Source organism: Pelodiscus sinensis, chromosome 8, assembly GCF_049634645.1.
Source record: "Pelodiscus sinensis isolate JC-2024 chromosome 8, ASM4963464v1, whole genome shotgun sequence".
In the NCBI taxonomy this organism is placed as follows: Eukaryota; Metazoa; Chordata; order Testudines; family Trionychidae; genus Pelodiscus; species Pelodiscus sinensis.
The window spans coordinates 32,402,544-32,423,095 of NC_134718.1; the positions used below are offsets into that span (position 1 = coordinate 32,402,544).

The 20,552-nt window shown below is 46.6% G+C and overlaps 1 protein-coding gene across 1 annotated transcript in view; it reads left to right on the forward strand.

The window, feature by feature from the left end:
* Positions 1-1,043: 1,043 nt before the first annotated feature.
* The window catches only part of NPFFR1 (neuropeptide FF receptor 1), a 30,823-nt gene continuing 11,314 nt past the window's right edge, over positions 1,044-20,552 (forward strand). Inside the window, exon 1 of the mRNA XM_006122776.4 lies at positions 1,044-1,296. Within this exon, the coding sequence (XP_006122838.2) occupies positions 1,059-1,296 (238 nt within the window). The 5' untranslated portion in view covers positions 1,044-1,058. The remainder of the gene's footprint in view (positions 1,297-20,552) is intronic.

Consider the following 20,552-nt stretch of genomic DNA (forward strand, 5'->3'; position numbering starts at 1 on the left):
GAAGGATTGCTCCTGCCTGCCCCTCCCCCACATGGGCTGCAGCCACGTGTTCTGGAGCCCCTTCTGCTTCGTGGCTGCCTGTTAGCGGGTTTCTGGCCAGAAGCCAGCCAATGGGATGGTGCTGGGGGCAGAAGCAGCTCCAAAGCTTCCTCTCCCTTCCGGACTCTCAGGGCTTAAAGCAAAACCGCCCCGCAGCTGCGTTTCTGAGCAGCGTGCGGGTGGGGCTCACCGTAGCGTCCGCAGACCGGATCCAGTGGCTTGGTGGGCTGGATGTGGCCCGCAAGCCATATTTTGCCCAGCCCTGCCTTATACAGTAACTCCTCACTTAATGTCGTCCCAGTGAATGTTGTTTCATTGTTTCATCCCTGATCCATTAGAGAACAGACTTGTTTAAAGTTGCACCATGTTTACTTACACATTGTTTGGCCACATGCTGGAACCAGGGTGAACCAGCAGCCCCTCCACCATCATCCGCAGTGCCTTCCACCTGTCAGTGCGTGCCACAGATCAGCAACTGCCTACTCCTGCCTGCAGCACTCAGCTGTTTGGCCATTCAGTGGGCTCTGAGGAAGCACGCAGCATGTAACCTCCCGCTCTTTCCCGAAGCCTTCTGAACATCACCAAACACCTGATGACTGCAGGCAGACAGTGCAGCCACCATACTCTAGTTAGTACTGTATACTATGTCGTGTCTGGCACAAAATAGTTTCCTGGAACCTAGCACCCTATTTACATTCATTCTTATGGGAAAAGTGGATTCACTTAACATTATTTCACTAAGTTGCATTTTCCAAGTACAGCACTAAGCAAGGACTTACTATACTTTCTTATTCAACATTGGCCTTGAAGAAAAGATCTGTAGGTATAACATGAAAATGTAAATTAAAATAAATCATGAAATGGCTTGGAAAAAGTGTGCTGTGAATCAAATAATCCCTTTGTCGAACTGAGCATTCACAAGTTTTTCTACCTTGTTTCTCGCAGGTGATATTTTTCTCCCCTCCAATAGCAGCTCATCATACTCCAGGAATGACAGCAGAAGTCGTGTCTCCAGGGAGATGTACATTTTTTCGTCCTACTATCAACATTCTTCCCCCATAGCAGCCATGTTCATCCTGGCCTATATCTTCATCTTTCTGATGTGCATGATTGGCAATATGCTGGTCGGTGTCATCGTGCTGAAGAATCGGCAGATGCGGACTGTCACCAACATGTTCATTCTCAACCTGGCTATCAGTGACCTGTTGGTAGGCATCTTCTGTATGCCGACTACCTTAGTGGATAACCTAATCACAGGTGAGCAAGGGAATGAACAGTGACCCAGATCACAAAAGAAGGAAAGAAGTGGCTTAAGACCTATGAGTTCCCAGAGTTGGGAGAACTGGAGAGGGAACCTGTTTGAGATTGCTGAGCTTTCTTTGTCTGAGGCTAAAGTGAGTAAGCCCAGTGGAAAGGGAAATAATGTAGAACAGTGGCACAGCTATTTCCTAGTAAAGGGTTCTCAGATTTCATTGCACCACAACCCTCTTCTGACAACAAAAAATAATACACTACCCCAAGGGTGGGGGACTGAAACCTAAGCCCACCCAAATTCCACTGATGGATGCAGCCCAAAGCCCAAGTTCAAGGGCTTCATCCCTTGGGGGGGAAGGCCTGTAACTTGAGACTTGCCACCCAAGGCTGAAGCTCTCGAGCTTCGGGTTTGGTTTCAGCACTGCGTGGTGGAGCTTTGGCTTCAGCTCCAGACCCCAACAAGTCTAACGAGAGTCCTGGTAACCCCATTAAAATAGGGTTGCGACCCACTTTGGGGTCCCAAACCAAAGTTTGAGAACCACTGTCCTTAGGGTTGCCAGCTCTCCTGACCAGATGGCCTGGATGCCATTTGCAGCATGATGTATAGACCATCTGGTCTGGGGAAGTTGGCAACCCCAGCTGTCTTGGGCCTTCAGGCAAATTTTTACCCATTGCCACCATTCCACTCTTACAGCAGAATGTCTTGATCTTTGGCCTGGATGTCCCTTTTCTAGGAACTGAGAGAAAAGCAGGGTCTCTGGGTATGTCTATACTGCATTCCTCTTTTGAGAGAGGAATGCAAATGCAGCCGAGAGAAATTGCAAATGAAGCATGGATTTAAATTTCCTGTGCTTCATTTGCATAATCACATCAGTCTGCTATTTCAAGATAAAAAATGCTGTGTAGAGGCGGTTATTTTGAAAGAAACTCCTTCTTTCGAAATAACTGGAGTAAGGGTTATTTCGAAAGAAGGGGTTTCTTTCAAAATAATCGCGTCTACACGGCATTTTTTATCTTGAAATACGGTATTTCGAAATAGTGGCCAGGCGCGATTATGCAAATGAAGTGTGGGAAATTCAAATCTGCACTTCATTTGTAATTTCACTTGGTTGCATTTGCATTCCTCTCTCGAAAGAGGAATGCAGTGTAGACATACCCTCTGTGAATAGTATTAAACAAGATCTGGTGGAAATATTGTAAACAAAAGTGAACTTCAATAGAGGCAGAGAGGAACATCTCTGGTTATGATTTGCACATGGACTGTGGTGATTTTGTTTCTTAGGGTGAAGGGACCAGCAACTCTCTAAACTGATATTCTCCCTTGAGTCCCATTGCACAGACTGTATAAATAGCAGCAGAGTAAGAATCCCCAGGCTCTTCCTGCTCATTCCTTGCCAAATCTACATCAGTCCAGTGAAGACATACACGCCCCAACATCTGAGCACTGTACTGGATACATTCATAAATTGGTCATTGAAGGGTGGCATGTAAAAAACAGCCCAAAGGTCTGTTTTTACAGAGCTGACTCACAATAGCTGCCTGTGCAACTATTTCCACTGCTCCAGCTCACCTGTGTCTCTTCTCTCTTCTCTTCCCGCCATTCCCACACCAAGCTTGCAGCACACTGCTCCTGCACTGTGCTTAGCCTCTCGGTGCAGCTCGCTATATGATAGCTGATTCTTTCATGAAAACTAAAGATTTAAATGGAAAGCCTGGATACCAATTTCAGTACTGCCAGCCCCATGCATTCAAAAGTAATGTCAGGCCCCAAAACATTACAAAATGGGCTTAAAAATCATTCAATTTTTTTTAATTGGGTTATTTTTATTTGCTTTCTAGCTTTTAAGCTTTTGAGTTACATTACAGTCATGTGTTCAAGTTCTTCTCTGTAACCATGAGGACTAGAAACTAATTAAAAAAAAACCCTGAGATGCTCATGTAGTATATAAATCTAGAAGCTGCGGCTTTAATGAAAGCATCAAATAATACAAGACTTGGCAACACTGCAGTGCTTCCTGACATATTAAGTAGGTGAAAGTAAGCAGGTGCACCCTGGTGTGCAGCTCTGGCAAGAGCTGACTGAGCTGCAAGCAAAAGCCAGCAGGGAGCTATTTAAAAAGCTGGCAGGGACTTGAGAAGCAATAGGACAGTACCTGTAAGAAATTGTAAGTTGCTTTCACTGCTGCATATTACTTATATTTCTTTTGAACAATTTGAAGACAGAAGTCCCTTCCCACATTCTACACTTTGACATTAGAGGGAACCAAGCCAGCAATGCAGAAGCTCTGTGCAACATCTGTTTCCTACACAACAAGGCTGAGCTATACCAACTCTTAAAGAGACAAAACAGCTGGAACTTCTAGGGCTGACATCAGTGGCAAAGGTGGGGGGATACTGAGGGGGTTGGAGGGAGGAGTCTGTATTTTCTTTCCTTTGTTTTTTATTTCACAGCTGATCATTTCTGGCTGAATTATATATTGTTAGCTTTTAGGAGCATGGTAAAGTAGGCAACTCTGGTTGGAAAGGATGCCATAAAGATTTATTGAACCCAGAATATCCTAGGCAAGAGTCAGCAGCATTACGCAGTGGAATTTTTAAATGCTATGAAGATCCAATGAGAGATCCAGTTTTTCTCTCTTTGAGTCCCTTTCTTCCCATACTTACTCCAACAGCTCTCAACCACATCCAGAACATGCCAGTTTTTTTCTAATCCCATTATCATTTGCAGATCACTTAACACAAGATGCCTCAGAACAATGCCAGGAGAGTGATGGTGGAGAGAATTTTCCACGAGGGGCCAATAAAACGTCATGTTGGATTTCTTGAAACTGGGGCTTCAGATATTAGTGATTCAGATCCTCTGCTTGGCAGTCTCCCTGCCTTTGGCAGTATTTCCTTTCTCACCCCTCAAAGACTGGAAAGGTTTCCTTGACAATGTAAATGTGTGAAATTATATCAGAACTGGAATAGCGCAGCTGCACAGGTCCAGAAGTTGATGGTGTTTGTCCAGTTTGGAGGGGCAAATAACCAAATAATAGAATAGCAGCCATATTTGGCACCCATTGGTACCCTTGTGGCAATCTTAGCAGAGATCAAAGACTGACTAGGCCTGAAGAAGCAACTCAAAGTCCCTCAGGATTAGGGAGGAGGTACATGGAGGAAATTAGTTGTCACTGTCACTGACATGCAACCTGTTTTGTGAGTAAATACCAGATAACAATCTCCACCTTTTCAGCTACTAAATTCACAGAAACAAAAGGGGGGAAATAGCTGGATTTAATACAAAAGAGAAGCCATCTACTCATGAATTGGCACACTGTAATCATGAGCACCAAGTGCCTTTAAAAAAACAAATACCAGACAGCCTGATTGACAGAACACATTTATTAGCACAGCATTTAATTCCTAAAAGCTGATGTGCTTTCTTTCTCTTTGATCCTTTTTTCTATTGTTGGCTGTAGCCTGCAGTGTAGATTTGACTGGCTGCATTTCTCTGCAGAAAATAGATTTCAGTAGACAGAAGAAAGCAGCAATTTGCTTTTCTTCTCTTCCCCATCATCACAAACATTTCTGAAGGGCAAAATATATGATAAGATATCTGAAATAAGCATGACAGGAGGCTGTGGTGTTTTTAATCTCTCTTGTTACAACAACCCTCTTCCATTGGAGCTCTTATCATGCACCAGTGGGGGAAAAAAAGTATTTGAATTAATTTGAAGAATTTGTTGGTGCTGTTGTTTAATTTTGTGTATTCAAAACTCAGTGCAACCAGCTGTTTTTTCCCTCCATCTACTTAAATATGAGCCTTTCATGCTAGAGTCACTGATTTCATGCTAGAGTCACTGATTAAAAACAGCTTTATATAACTGCATTCTTCTAACCACAAAAAAAAAATGAGTAGCAAAAAGATCATATCAAATTAATAAGTTACATGCTCTAGCTTTAGTAGAGATGATTTTGTATAGACATTCAACTGTTGGAGTGCAAAATTGTTAGGGAAAGATCAGTCAAACTGGGAGTGTTTGCCCTGGGCTTCCAATTAGAAGAGATGTTGGGAACCCAGCACATAGAAGCAATTAAAGTGAATAAAGAAGATGACCAGCCATGGGATTAGACCATTATCTTAGACCAGTGGTTTTCAAACTTTTTTTTCTCATGATCCAGTTGAAGAAAATTGTTGATGCCTGAGACTCAACATAATTTGACCAGAGTGTGGGTTCCAGAGTAGGCCTGAGGATGAGAGTTCTGGAGTGTAGCTCCAGCTTTGGGGGGCAGGGCAGTCAGGGCTGGGGCAGGAGGGGCTTACTTAGAGCAACTCCTGGTCAGCAAAGCAGTGGTGGGTGCTAAACCAGCTTCTTGCCTGTCCTGGCACTGCAGAACATGCTGTGCCCCAGAAGCAGACAGCAGCAAGTTCCCAGCCAATGGGAGTATGGAGCTAGTACTCAGGGCAGAGGCAGTGTGTGGAGCCCTGTGCACTCCCTTCCCCCTTCCTCCCTGCCCATCTACGAGATGGGCCTGCTGCCAGCCGCTTCTGAGGCAAAGCACAGTCTGCGGTGCCAGGTCAGGCTGGTACTCTGCCTTAGCACCCCCACTGGTCACCTGATCACCTTGCAGCAATGAGACCCAGTACCTGACATTCCACTCCCAGTCCTGGGACACAATGCATAGAATAGTTAAGAACTGGCTAACAGATCTATGAGCCATTAGAGATGACCTTGACAAAGCCCTGACTGGGATGATTTAATTAGAATTGGTACTGCTTTTAACAGGGGGTTAGACTCGATGACCTCCTGAGAGATCTTTCAACCCTATGATTTTATGATCTGTGGTGTATCGAAGTTGACAGGGGTTCTGTGCCATTAGCAGTTAATTTACTGGGTGTAGTAAGCACCTGCTAAATCAAACCCCAGGAGACTGATCTCTGCAGCACTGGATCTCCCAGTAAGTGGAGACAAGTCCTCAGTTTATGAGCATTAGAAGAAAATAAGGTAACAAGTTTTGACAAAAACAAATCATGTCAAATCAACCCATTATTATTCTTTGACAGAGTAACAAGCCTTGTGGATAAGGGGGAAAGCAATAGATGTTGACTTTAGTACAGCTTTTGGAGCTGCCTCATATGACATTCTCATAAACAAACTACAGAAATATAGCCACACTAGCCTACTGTAAGATGGATGTACAACTAGCTGAAAAAATGTTCTTAGACAGTTGGCAGTGGTTCACAACTGAGCTGGAAAGGCATATCAAGTGGAGTCTTGCAGGGATTTGTCCTATGTCTTCTTCTAGTCAACATCTTCATAAATGATTTGGAGAAGAGCATAGAGGATTAACTTAAAATCTGAGGATGAAACTAAACTGGGATGGTTGGAAACACTTTGAATAACAGGATTAAAATTCAAAATGATCTTAACAAACTGGATGAATGGTATGAATTAAATAGAGTGAAATTCTATAAGAACAAATACTATGCATAGAAATGAATAATCAGTTGCATAAATACAAAATGAGAAATGACTGCCTAGGAAGAAGCCTGCAGGTTGGAGTGGAAAACAAATTTAATGAGTCAACAGTGTAATACTCTTACAATAAAAGTGAACATCATTCTGATATGTATTAGTAAGAGTGTTGTAAACAAGAAACAAGTAATTCTTTCACTCTGCTCAAAACTGATAAGGCCTCAACTGGTATATTGTGTCCAGTTCTGGCACCATTCTTTAGGAAAGATGTGGTCAAATTGGATAAAGTCCAGAGAGGAGCAACAAAAATAATTAAAGGTCTAGAAAATATGACCTATAAGGAAAGATAGGAAAAACTGTGTTTGTTTCATCTGGAGAAGAGAAGATTGAGAGAGCACCTAATGATAGTCTTTAAGCAAGTTGAAGTCTGTTGTTATAAAGAAAAGGATGATAAAAATTGTTCCCTTGCAGCAAGGGAAGATTAGGTTAAACATTAGGAAAAGCTTTCTAACTGTGAGGGTAGTTAAGAACTGGAGCAACTGGAGGTTATGGAGTCTCCATCCCTGGATTTTTTAAGAACCAGTTAAGCAAACTCTGGTCAAGGATAGCCTAGATCAGGGGCAGGCAAGATATGACCCACTGGGGCCCTCAAGCACAGAGCAGCCAGCTTCTTTACAGAAGTCCCGCACTGCTTTAAATGGCTGGCTGCTCCCTGTGGCTCTCCGCTCCGGGCGCTAAGGGGAGGGAGAGACTCTGTGTGCTGCCCCTGCCACCTCGCAAAATCACTTAGCTGAGACATTTTGCTGGGGGCAGGAGCAGCATGCAAAACCTTCCTCTACCCCTGGCACCTGCAACAGACAGCCACAGGGAGCAGACAGCCATTTTGAGCAGACTGGGGCTGCAGCAGGCAGAGTCTGCTTAGAATCCTGCAAGGCTGCTAGCTGGAAGCTACCTAGGTAAGCACTTCCTGGCCTCTGGCACCCCAGCTCCTCCGTATCCTCCACTTCCTGCCCCAGACCATCACCACCTCCTATGCCAAGCCAGCCTCTATCCCCTCCTCCCCCAGGTCACAACTTCCTCCCAGACTCTGCGCCCCTCTTACACCCCTCCCCAGGCCAGAAACTTCTCCTGAACCCATATCCCTTCCTGAACCCTGCACCTCAAGCTCCTGCCCCAGATCACAACCCCACCCTTCACCCAAACTCCTCCTCAGACCCCACACCCTCTCCTGCATCCCAGTGCCCTATCCCAGCTCCCTCCTTCACCCAAACAGAAGGCTTCACCTTCAGCCAGATCTAGTGCAGAATCTTACTGTTAGTGACAGAAAAAGAAGCAGAAAGAGCCTAGATTGATTTTCAGATCCCAAGTAAATTTTCACAGCTATCAAGGAAAAGAACCATCTGGATTTCATATCATTTTAATAGTACCGCTTTTCAGAGTGTACCTGGACCTGAATATTGGAGTTTTTGTGTCTGTGAAAAAAATCAGATATTTTCCCCCTAGCTTTCTGTATATTATATAATTTTCTCTATGTCATGTGATGTAATATAGCATAACACAACTCACTGAAACAGTTTAAGAAGTAATTTTTTTCACTCTGCTCAGCACTGATAAGGTTTTGGGTATGCTAGACATGACAATTTAATAATTAACATAAAACACATGTAATAACCTGCTGCAATTCTAGATTGAAACCACAGTTTAATAAAAAGTTCCATAGGTGTTTATAGTTTTTAGTATTAGATTTTCTTTCTTCCTTGTGACTTGGGGTATGTCTATACTGCACGGCTATTTTGGGATATCAGAGGTATCCCAAAACAGCTACCCTGCGTTTACACAAGCCACCCGTTCTTTCAAAATATTTTTCAAAAGAAGGGGCACATTATTTCAGCATCCTGGTAACCCTCGTTCCATGCAGGTTAAGGGATGTCTAGAAATAGCATGTTATTTCAAAATGTGGTGCAGTGTAGATGCGCCAAATTTCAAAATATGCTATTTCAAAATAGATTCGACATAAGATATGCAATTTGTCTAGCGCAAATTGCGTATCTTATTTTGAGTTTAGGGTGCTGTGTAGATGCACCCTTAGTAATTAGTTCTTTGACTGGACCCTTAGTAATTAGTTCTTAGCCTGGCAGGAAACGTAGGCCCAACCCCAGTTTCTAGTCTTGTAAGCAAATGGAGACTCTCAGTCTAATGTCAGGGTTAGTGTGTACATGTACCACTGCCCCCTCTTAGGTGGAATGTCAGACGTTGTCAAATGTAACTCTCTAGTGGTTATAGACTACAAAGATATAAACCCTGTAATACCTACATAGGGTATGTCTACATTACTGAGAAGATCAAATTAGTGGGTCTAGTGAAGACATGCTAATTCGAATTGAGAGGGGCACTTCGTTAGATGCCAGTGGTCCTGCTTCTACAAGGAGTAAAGGAAACAGAAGGAAGAGTGTTCTCCCTTCAAATTCCTGCAGTGTGGACACTGTCAAAAAGTCAATATAAGGTACTTTGACTTCAGCAATGCAGTTAATGTAGCTGAAGTTGCGTGCCTTAATTCGACCTTATCCTGTAGTGTAGACATAGCCATAGTCAGGGTTTGACAAATAATGTAATGTACTCACCTGTGGCGAGTAGATTACAACCCAGAAGAGCTGGTGGAGAATGCAGAACCACACGGCTGGCAAGCGGAGCTCACCGCCGCTTGGCGAGCCCTGCCCATAGTAAAAAACACAAGTAGTCCTGTAGCACCTTAGTGCATATCTGCACTAGGAAATTATTTCAAAATAACTTATTCTGAAATAATAACTCCCTATATAACTATTTGGAAATTAGCTTATTCCCCAAGGAAAGCAGGAGTAATTATTATGAAATAACCAGCCCCTTATTCTGAAAACGTGGCCTTGGTAGTGTGAACGCTTTGCTTATTATTTCAAAATAACTCCCTAGTGTAGACAGGGACTTAGAGACTAAAAAAAATATATATGTCTGTACTAGGGAGTTATTTCAGAATAACTCCCCTTATTTCGAAATAGCAAGGCAAGCGCCCATACAGCGAGCCTGTTATTTGAAAATTATTTTGAAATAACGCGCTTGTTATTTCAAAATAATAACCCCTGCTCGTGGTAAGAATAATGCTAATTTCAAAATTGCAGAGGCCTCTCTCAGCTGTACTTATGGCCATTCTGGCCACACACCTGACAACACTAATGCTCCCCATCTCCTGCAGCCTTTAAAGCTACAGGCAGAAGGGAAAGGGCTTGTGGCACAACACGAGCCCTGCTAGCCTCATGCCACACATCAGCCTGTCTGTGAGCCATGGCAGATACCAGTGCTCCCTCCAAGCCCCCTGCGGCTGCCAGTTCACCTGCAGCCACCTCTGAAGCCCCTGGCCAAGGGCAAAAGAGGGCACTGGCCTGCACTGGTGCAGAGATCCTGAATTTCATTAAGGTCAGGGGTGAGGAGACTGCACCAGAAGGCAAAATGTAGATGTGTATGGCCAGATGGCCACCAGGCTGACCCAGAAGGGGACCAGGAGCGGATGAAAATTAAAGAACTGAGGCAGGCCTACACAAAGGCCAGAAAACAAAGTTCCCACTCTGGGGCAGCACCACAGACCCGTGCTTTTACAATCAGCTGGATGCCATCCTTGGAGGGGGGCAGTCACCTCCCTCCCCCATTGTCAACACTGGCTAAGACATGCCCATCATCAGCCTCCATGGGGGCAGGCTTGTGGAGGAGGGCAACAACAATGAGGAGGAGGTGGAGCAAGCCAGCCTGGATACCATGCCTACCAGCCAGAAGCTCATCATAAGCCTGGAGCCAGTCCCCTCTCCCAGGATGTCTCCTAGGGCTCAGACGAACCCGGAGAAGGCAGTTCAGATGAGGCCCATCACTTTCCTATACGTACGTGGGGCAGGCAGCAAGGGCCTGCGCACTCCTTGTTCAGCCTTCTCGGCCAGGAGATCGCACGACTGCATGTGGGTGTACATGGAGCGCCAGTCTGAAGCACTCAGCCCCATGACGTGTTCACACAGGAACCTTGTGCTGCTTCTCACAAGGTTCTTGGAGAGGCCTGTCTTACTCTGGACTCCATGTTGGGACACCTTCCCCCAACAAGCCACCACCTAGGAGGCTCGGGTCATAGAACCACACAGCCATGCCGCACACAGCACAGGCTCATGCCTGCACCCAGGCAACATCTGCTCCCGGTCAAGCACAGCAATGCAGAGGAGACCAATCCCCTGCATGGGAATTTGCCAGGGGGAGGAAGAGAAGGAGACCCCAGAAGCACCTTCTCCAGCAAGCGGCATCTGCCACTCACCCACACTTCCTCCAACACTTTGCCCCCCTGCTCCCTCCAGCAGGCAGGGATAGAAGTTCTCTCTGTGGAACGCTGCCAATGCCGGACCCTGTGTGTGTGGGACACAGAAGGAAGCTGATCCACCCCATCCCACCCCACCCCTGCAGGTTCCTGGCCTGGCTGACACATTCCCATGCCTGCTTATCCCTTGGATGTGGGGGTAGTGAGGCTCCCCTGGGATGTCTGTGCCCCTCCTGGGAAGTGCCTGCTGCCTAGGCAACAGATGGCCTTGCTTGAAGCACATTGCCATCATCTGAACTGAGACCTTTGGTGTCAGCTCTGAGATTAGGGCTGGGCTTCATCAGCCAGGGAAGCAAGGGGCAGGCTGCATTGCCCAGGATGCACATGAACATGGCCACCTCCCCAACCATGATGGTACAGTTGGGGGGAAAAAGTCCTGACATGCATCCTGTGGAAGAAGCTCGAGTTCCTGAATGCACAGGTGTCATGCGCATTCCCTGACCACCCAACATAAATGTCTGTGAACCACCCTTGTGATTCACGAGGGCCTGCAGCACGATGGAAAAGTACCCCTTCCTATTTAAATATTTGGGGGCCAGGATGAGAATGCGGGTGCTGTCAATGGCTCAACCCCACCCTGCAGTTGGGAAAGCCCATGGTGACAGAGCCAGTGATGATGGAGCCGACATGACCCTGGGTGATGATCCTCCACAGCTGGATGGCTCTAATGGCCTTCACCACATATAGAATCACAGAAACATAGAATCACAGTGTTACATGCCCTCAGGAAGTCACCAAGTTCAACCCCCTTCCCAAAGCAGGACCACCCCAACTAAACCATTTCAGCCAGGGCTTTCTGAAGCTGGGACTGAAAAGTTTCTAGGGAGATTCCACCATCTTGCTAGGGAATCCAATCCAGTGCTTCACCACTCTCGTAGTGAAATGGTAAAAGAGCCAAACCTGCATGAGCACAGCCCCCACTGTTGATCTTTCCTCAGTGAACTGGTTCCCGATGGAATGGTAGTTGTCCAGTGTGGCGAGGTTCCAAAGTATGATGGTGACATGCTTCGGGGGCGGGGGGGCGCGATGGCAGGTCTCATCCAGGTGTCCAATCACCGGAGGGCAGGGGCGAGCCATTTGCAGAGCTCCAGGAAGGTGGCCTTCTGCATGCAGAAGTTCTGGAGCCACTGCTAGTTGTCCCACTGCTCCATGACGATACGGTGCCACCAGTTGGAACTGGTCTCCACTGCCAGAAGCGGCATTGCACAGTGTGCAGAGGAGATTGGAAGGGATTGTTGTGCATCATGAGCGCCGGAGCCTGGGTGAAGAGGTTCCCCAATCCAGGCAGGTCATCGTCCTACAGCAACACATGGGCAGTCTGCATGAAGTGTGCTATGAGGAGCATCAGGAGGCCCAAGAGCCTGGCACTGCTTTGCCGCAGCTCTGGCTCCATGATGAGAGTGCTGTGGCATCTACAAGGGCACCCAGAACATGTGGCATGAGTTTACTCTCCCTCGAAGGGGTAATCAGTGGAGAAGAGGAGCGTGAGACGCAGCTGTAAAGAAGAGACCCTTTAAGCATGAGTCTTATCTAGCCTCAGGAAGCAGCTACAGGAAGTGACTGCTCTCCTGATACCCTTTCTGGAGTGCTTCCAGGGGGATTTAAATGCAGCTCAGGCTCCAATCAGTGTGGACACGCTATTCTGATATAATTCTCTGCTATTTCAATGGTGCCTTGTGGTGTGGACACGTTATTTCAAAATAATTATTTTGAGAGTTATTTCAAAATAACTTATTTCAAAATAATTTCCCAGTGTAGACATAGCCTTGGGTACTGCAGGACTACTAATTTTTTTTAAAGTTACAGACTAACATGGCTACCTCTCTGTTACTTACATAGTGGTTATTCATTTATCGAAGAGATAGTTTGCAGTATATAATAGGCAACACCATGGTGCAGTAAGCCATAGTAGATAGTTTATGGAAAGACAGGCAGCTATAAAATTGTGCAATAGTCTATGGCTATGTCTAGACTACATAGCTCCATCGATGGAGCCATGTAAAATAGTATATTCAGCATAGTCAAAGAAGCGGGGATTTAAATAATCCCCGCTTCATTAAAATAAAAATGGCCGCCTCGCTGTGCTGACGATCAGCTGATCTGGTACAGCACGCAAGTGTAGACGTGGCGCGGTCGACAAAGGAATCCTTTGTCAACTGCTCCGGTAAACCTCGTTTCAGAGTGGTTGACAAATCCCCGCTTCTTTGATGATGCTGAATAAACTATTTTACATGGCTCCGTCAACGGAGCCATGTAGTCTAGACGTAGCCTATGATTCCTTTGAGATACTTGTCTTGTATTAGGATGCCAGACACAAAGATGGTGGCTAAGATTTAGTGTGTCTGGCTTAGTCTACGCTGCCGGGTTTTTGCACAAGAAGCCTTTTGCACAATAGTTTTTGCGCAAAAAATACTTGAGCAAAAACATGTCCAGACTTCAAAGCTCAATGTGCTTTTGTGCAAGAGAGCGTCCACACTGCATGGCCATCAGAGCACCTGTGCTTTTTCCAATAGGGGCTTCTTGTGCAAAAACCCCTCTAGAGCGTCCACATCTGACTTTTTGTGCAAGATCTGTAGCACAAAAAGGAGTTATTCTTCATGGGGAGAGGAATAATTCTACTGGCAAAAGCCCTCTGTTCTGCTGATTTACTTGCACAAAAATGTGCTTGAGGTGTGGATGCTCCACCAGTTTTTGCGCAAAAAAAGGCTGGTTTTGTGCAAAAACCTTGTAGTGTAGACGTAGCCTCTGAGTAGGATTAAAAACAGAGAGAATGCTGATTGATTCATCTGGGCTTTTTCCTAATGCTTGTTAGCTTTGTCAGTGGGGAAAGGACATTAAAATTCCCCCTCTCTTTTGGTCACTCTGTATTGGATATTGAGGTTTTTTTCTTTATTCTGTGTATTACCACAATATTTAGGAGCTCCAGTCATGTACCAGGACCCCTTTGTTCTAGGCACTCTACAAATATAAAAATAAGACTGTTTCTTTCCCAAAGTGCTTATAAGCTAAATGTAAGACAAGAGAGAGCAGACAGACGGGGAGTAGAAGTAAGCCTTGAGACTACTGGCCAGCATGATAGGCAGTGGTTCCATTGGCCCAACCCAGATCAAGTCACCAAAGGAGAGTTTTAAGGAGGGACTTGAAGGAGGCTAACCTGGTAGCGTGATGGATGATTAAGGGGAGCTCTTTTCATGCATGAAGGGCAGGATGAGGAAAAGCACAGAGTGGTTGTTTGAAAATGTAACTAGCAGGCAATGAAGGCTGGCATCATTGGCCAATCCAAGGCAGAAATTTACATCTTTCATGGTGAAAGGAAGCTAGGAATAAATTGTGAAGGGCATGAAAAGTGAAGACAAGCTGCTTATATGTGATGTGATAGAAAAGGGGAGCCAGTAAAGGGAAGCAAAGTGAGATATGACATGCTCAAATTGACAGGCTAGGAAAATAATGTTTGAAGCTGCATTCTAAATGGATATGAGTGGCACATGATTGCACTTGTCAAGCCTAGAGAAAAGGCCATTGCAATAATTTAGATGCAAAATTATAAGATCCTGGACAAGACTTTTATCTGTGTGGGTGCATAGGAAAGATGGTGACTTAGAGATCTTATGCAGATAGAATCAGGAAAACTTTAGACTGGCTGTGATGTAAAGACCTAGACAGATTTACATGTCAAAAATGATGTCCATATTGGAGGCAGGATGGATGGTTGTCCCTAGTGATTGAGAAAAGAAGAAAGGAGAGCTGGGGGGGGGGGAATCTTAAGCGCTCTGTTTTAGCCATATTGAGCTTGAACAGAGGACTAAACATCCACAAGGAAAAGTCAGAGACAGGCTGAGAGTTTAGTTTTGACAAAAAAAGAAAGGTATGGAATAGAAAGGCTGATCTGTGAATTATCAGCATAAAGCTATTATTGCATATTTGTTTGTGGATGCAATTATACAGAGATAAGGTGAAGAGGGAGAAGAGAAAGGAGCCAAATACAGAGCCCTAAGGAATGCCAGAGAAAGTTGGGGTGGGGAACAGGTGAGGCTGATTCCCTATTGGACACACAGAAGGAATCATTAGGAAGAGTACCTGGAGAAAGCAGAGTCATGGATACCAAGGGAGGACTAGATTCCAAGAAAAAGAACATGCATAATTGTATCAAAGGCAGATGACAAGTTGAGGAGGATGAGGATCGAGTATTGCTTCTGAGGTTTGGCTAAGATCACTAGAGATGTTTTTAAGAACTGTTTCAGTGGAGTGCAAGGGTCAGACGCTGGATCGGAGAAGGTCTAGGATAAAATTTGAGAAGAGGAACTTTGATAGCATTTGTATACATACTGCATAGTCCCTTAATTTAGAGATGGAAGGGAGATAGGGATTTTAGGATTATTTTATTTTGTTTATCAATTTAGAAATTGTGGTCTATAAAGAGCATGGCTCAAATGCATCCAACTTCATTGAAGTCAATGGAGTTGCACCTGAGATTAATTTGGTCTTGTGTCTTCATAAACTTCCTTTTTCACTATTATAGAAATTATATTTTCTTCATAAGGCTTCATTTTCAGTGTGTAACATTTTAGATAAATATTAGGCTAAACCTTCTCTCAACCTAAATTGTCACAGTGGCTGGATTATTTTTCACAGTGTGAAAGGAACAGAGCAATTACATTATTCATGGTGATTAATAGAATTTGTTAAAGCCTACTCATGATGCAACACACATAAACAGCGTACGATCTAAGAGGTTATGGTTTATTATAGCTTCTCTGCCTCAAATAATTCCCACATCCTACTGCACCTAGTCCAGTAATAATGCTCTTCTATTTCCAAATACAATGCAAAAGAGTCACTGCCCCATATAAAATGAAAACACATGATAGTGGCTTAATAAGTAATTTGTTTTGTTCCATCTAACCCAAAAATTAAGAGGATATGCACTATAGAAAAGTTAGAATGCACAGCCTATCTATGGCAGACTTCAGATTGTAAATGGAAATGCATTTTATGTTTTTCTGCAAACATCAGATGCATTAATCAATATAAGACCCAGCAGAGTATGTTGTTATGATAAGTTGTTTAGTAGCATGTCAGATATGCTTAAGTGAGCAATAACTTCACTTAGGGCCATTGGGATAGAGTTTGCATTGTAATACAGAACTAGCTTTCTAGTCCTGAAATGCAGCAAACAATGAAACAAGACTGGATAATTTATTTTGCTAATATAATCTTGTTCCTCCCAAACCTTTTCCACAAGCTATCCCACCGGGGGATCAATGCAAATCAGTGCTATGTTGAAGGCGGAAATTAACACTTTTTCTTCTGTTCATGAAAGTTTTGAGGGTGGCTTCTTGTTTCATTCTTTCTTCACATCCCCGGCGCATGTGATGGGACATGCCCGGGCCCCAAGGCTTCAAGCTCTCATAAAGTGCCAGAAGCCTAATGCCCTGTGGGGAGCCCCACAAAGCCTGCCTCAGGCACCTCGGAGAAGCCCACCTGTCCAAGGTGTGTAAGATCTGCAGGGGCTTTAAGCCACATACCAGGTGGGAATGAGAGTCCTGCTTGAAGATCATCCTCATTGAGGTGGCTCTTCATCTGGCACTGGTGTCAGCTCTGGCACTGGCAATCCAAAGCGCACTGGCTTCGGTGCGCGAGGCACCTAGCCACTCATGCACCCCTCCTGCGCTGTGTTGGCCTCAGCACCAGTCCTAGTCTCTGATGCCCCAGAAGAAGCAGAGACCCAGCCAGGGCAGGTCTCTGCCGAGGCATGTGCTGTCTGTGCACTCCCAGGTTGGGCATGTGGCACTGGCAAGTGTGGGACACAGACCACCATGGTCAGGACTTCACCGCTGTAGCCCACATCGGTACTCCAGTCCTGCAGTGGACCTTCCAGAGCCCTCGACACTGAGCACTTTTGAGACCACAAGGGACCTATTCGAGCTTACCTCATCCACAACCTTAGTATCGAGCCTGGTGAAGGAGTGTGATGCCAGATGGCACCGTGTCACAGCCATGGCACTGAGCGCCCCAGCACCAGATGTGAGAGGACATCACTGCACAACTCCAGTGGTGACTTCAATGCCAGTACCAGGCCCATGCTGTCTCTGGTGGTGGCACCAACCTTCACTACAACCCTGGCCTAAGGTCCGACACCAATACGGTGGTGTCTTTGACAGCTTCCCAGACCCCTCGCAGGTCCATGACTCAGAGGACATAGGCCTGAAAGGGTCATCTTCCTCTTCACTGGTTGAGGCCCTTGGTGGGGGCTGCCCTGCATACCTTCTATGGACTCAAAGTCACACCAGGACTTTCTGCGTCACCTGCCCCAGAGTCTGAGAGTCCAGGCAGAGAAGGTGCTGGAGGATTCGGATCCGACGGTTGACATCCTGCAGCCTGACACCCCCACCAGAGTGGCTCTGCCCTTAACAAGACCGTGATAAAGATCACAAAGACTCTCTGGCCAACCCCAGTTTCCATCCCACCGACAGATAAGAAGGTCGAGCAGAGGTACTTCGTGCCACAGGAGGGGAATGAGCATCTCTTCTCCCATTCCCCCCTGGGGTCCCTGGTCATCCAGTGGGAGAGGCAGGGACAATAGGGCCTAACGCCCAAGAGCAGGGATGCTAAAAAGATGGACTTCTTGGGCGGGAAGGCCTATGCTTTTGGGGGCTTGCAGCTCCACATAACAAATCAGCAGATCCTGCTGAGTCATTATGCATACAGTACATGGACTGCAGTGGACAAATGTATTGAATTTGTCCCACAGGACTCCCCGTCCAAGTTTAGGTCTCTCTTAGAGGAGGGCTGCATTGTCTCCCAGGCTGCCCTTCAGGTGGCCCTAGATGCAGCTGATGAGGTGGCCCACACCATGGCCATGGGTTCGAATTGTGTTGCAGCTCTTGGCTAAGGTGTTGGGAGTGCCTCCTGAGCTCCAGACCATCATTCAGGACCTCCCCTCTGAAGGGCCGTCCCTGTTCTCCGAGCAGACTGACACCGTCTGCATGGCCTGAAGGACACCCAGGCTACGTTAAAGTCCCTCAGGATGCATACCCTGGCTTCCCAGAAGTGCTCCCTCTCGGGCAGGAATACCCCCAGGCCTGCCCAACAGGGCACTCACTGGGACTTCTCCTGGCATAGGGGGTGGAATGGGAACAATAGAAATAATAGGCACCATTCCCACATAGCCTTGGATTAGGGACCGGGCTCCTCCAGCAAGCCCCAAGGGCCCCATCAGGGGTTTTATGGGTACACCTGAGGACAGCCTACCAGTCTTGCCCCTCCAGTTCCTGGACTGCCTATTCCCTTTCTGCCATTCCTGGAAGTCCATAAGCTCAGCCCAATGGGTGTTGGAGATGGTAAGAAGGGGATATGCCGTTCCCTTCCTCTCGCCCCCCCCTTACACTCCCTTATCCTGTCCCTCCTCAGGGACCCCCTCATGAGCATCTCCTCTGGGAGGAGGTACAAAAGCTCCTAAGTCTAGGAGCTGCCAAAGTGGTCCCCCAGGAGTTCACAGGCAAGGACTTCTACTCCCGGTATTTCCTGGTCCCCAAGGCCAAGGGGCGGGGGGGTCGGGGACGGGAGGAGTTTCGGCCCATCCTAGATCTCAGGGACCTCAACACCTTCATTGCCAGAGCCAAATTCAAGATGGTGAAACTAGCATTGATCATCCCCTCCCTAAATCTTGGAGACTGGTACGCTGTCCTCTATCTATTCTAAAGGATGCTTATTTTCATGTTTCTATTGCCCCTCACCACAGGCAGTTCCTCCACTTCACAGTTGGCCAGGACCATTTTCAGTTTATGGCCTTTCCCTTTGGCCTCTCTATGCTCCCTCGAGTTTTTACAAAATGTATGGCTGTAGTTGCCGTCACCCTGAGAGAGTGCGGTGTCCCAGTGTTTCCCTATCTGGACGACTGGCTTGTCCAGGGCCCTTCCTCGGACCAGGTGCTGGTCCATATTGCCATAATGCAGGACCTCTTCCTGGAACAGGGCCTTCTCCTGAACATGGCCAAGTCTACCCTGGTCCCCACCCAGGTTATAGAGTTTGTGGATGCCCACCTGGACTCTACATCAGCCATGGCCTCCCAACCCAGGCCCTATTCTCTGACTATCAGGGAAGCCATCCTGGCTATGAGGGCGTTTCCTATGACCAAGGCCAGAAGCTGCATGTGTCTCCTGGGGCTCATGGCTGCTTGTACTTATGTGGTTCAGCATGCCAGGCTTCACATACGCCCACTGCAGTTGTGGTTAGTGTTGGCTCACAACCTGTCCCTCCATTCTTGATACAGGGTGGTGACAGTTCCCCCACTGTCCTTCACTCCCTGAATTGGTGGACCCAGGAGGAGGAAGTCTGTGCAGGAGTCCCATTCTCCTGGCTGCTCCCGACCCTTTGGTTGGTGACAGACGTGTCTGACACCGGTTGGGGAGCCCATGTTGGCAATGTGCAGACCCAAGATATGTGGATGCAGGAGGAACTCTCCCTGCATATCAATGTCAGGGAGTTGCAGGCCCTCCATCTCACATGTCAGGTCTTTCTTCCCCGACTCCGGGGCAGGACAGTTCTTATCCAGTCCAACAACACAATGGCAGTTCCCTACATAAACAGGCAGGATGGGGCTCATTCCCCTCTCCTGTGCTGGGAAGCCCTCCGGCTCTGGGAACTGAGTATCGAGGCCGGTATTCACTCAATCACCTCCCAGCTCTCTGGGACTCAGAACACTCTGGCTGACCAGCCAAGAAGGTTCTTCTTCAGCCACACGTGGTCTCTTGGGGGAATGTGGCCCTTCAAATCTTCTGCAGATGGGGATTTCCCCTCCTGGACCTGTTCGTGACCCACCAGAACAGAATGTGCCCAAATTCCGCTCTTTCATGGGAATGGGTTGCGGGTTTCTGAGAGATGGACGCCTTACCCCCGGCCCAAGGGTCTGCTTTATGCATTTCCACTGGTACACAAGGTGGTCCTGTGGGGTCGGGAGTTCAGGGCTTTCCTCATACTCATGGCACTGGCATGGCCCAGACGGTACTGGTTCACATCCCTTGTTGAACCTCTCCTGCAAGAGGCCGATTGCTCTCCTGCTGTATCTGGACTGGACATAGGACTTAGGCAGGCTTCGCCACCCAGACCTGCTTTTTACTTCTGGATACTTAAGTACAATTAAGATGCAATACTTTTGTACTTTTACTCAAGTAGTTTTCCAGAAGGATACTTTGACTTTTACTTAGTTACATTTTTTTTTCAAAGTAGCAGTACTTTTACTCAAGTTACTTTTAGGGGAACTTTTTCCACCACTGCCTGCGAGAGGCCAATTGCTCTCCTGCTGTATCCGGACTGGACACAGGACTTCGGCAGGCTTCGTCACCCAAACCTGTGGTCTCTACATCTAATGGCTTGGAAGCTCCATGGCTGACACTCAGGAAGATGCCATTTTTATACAG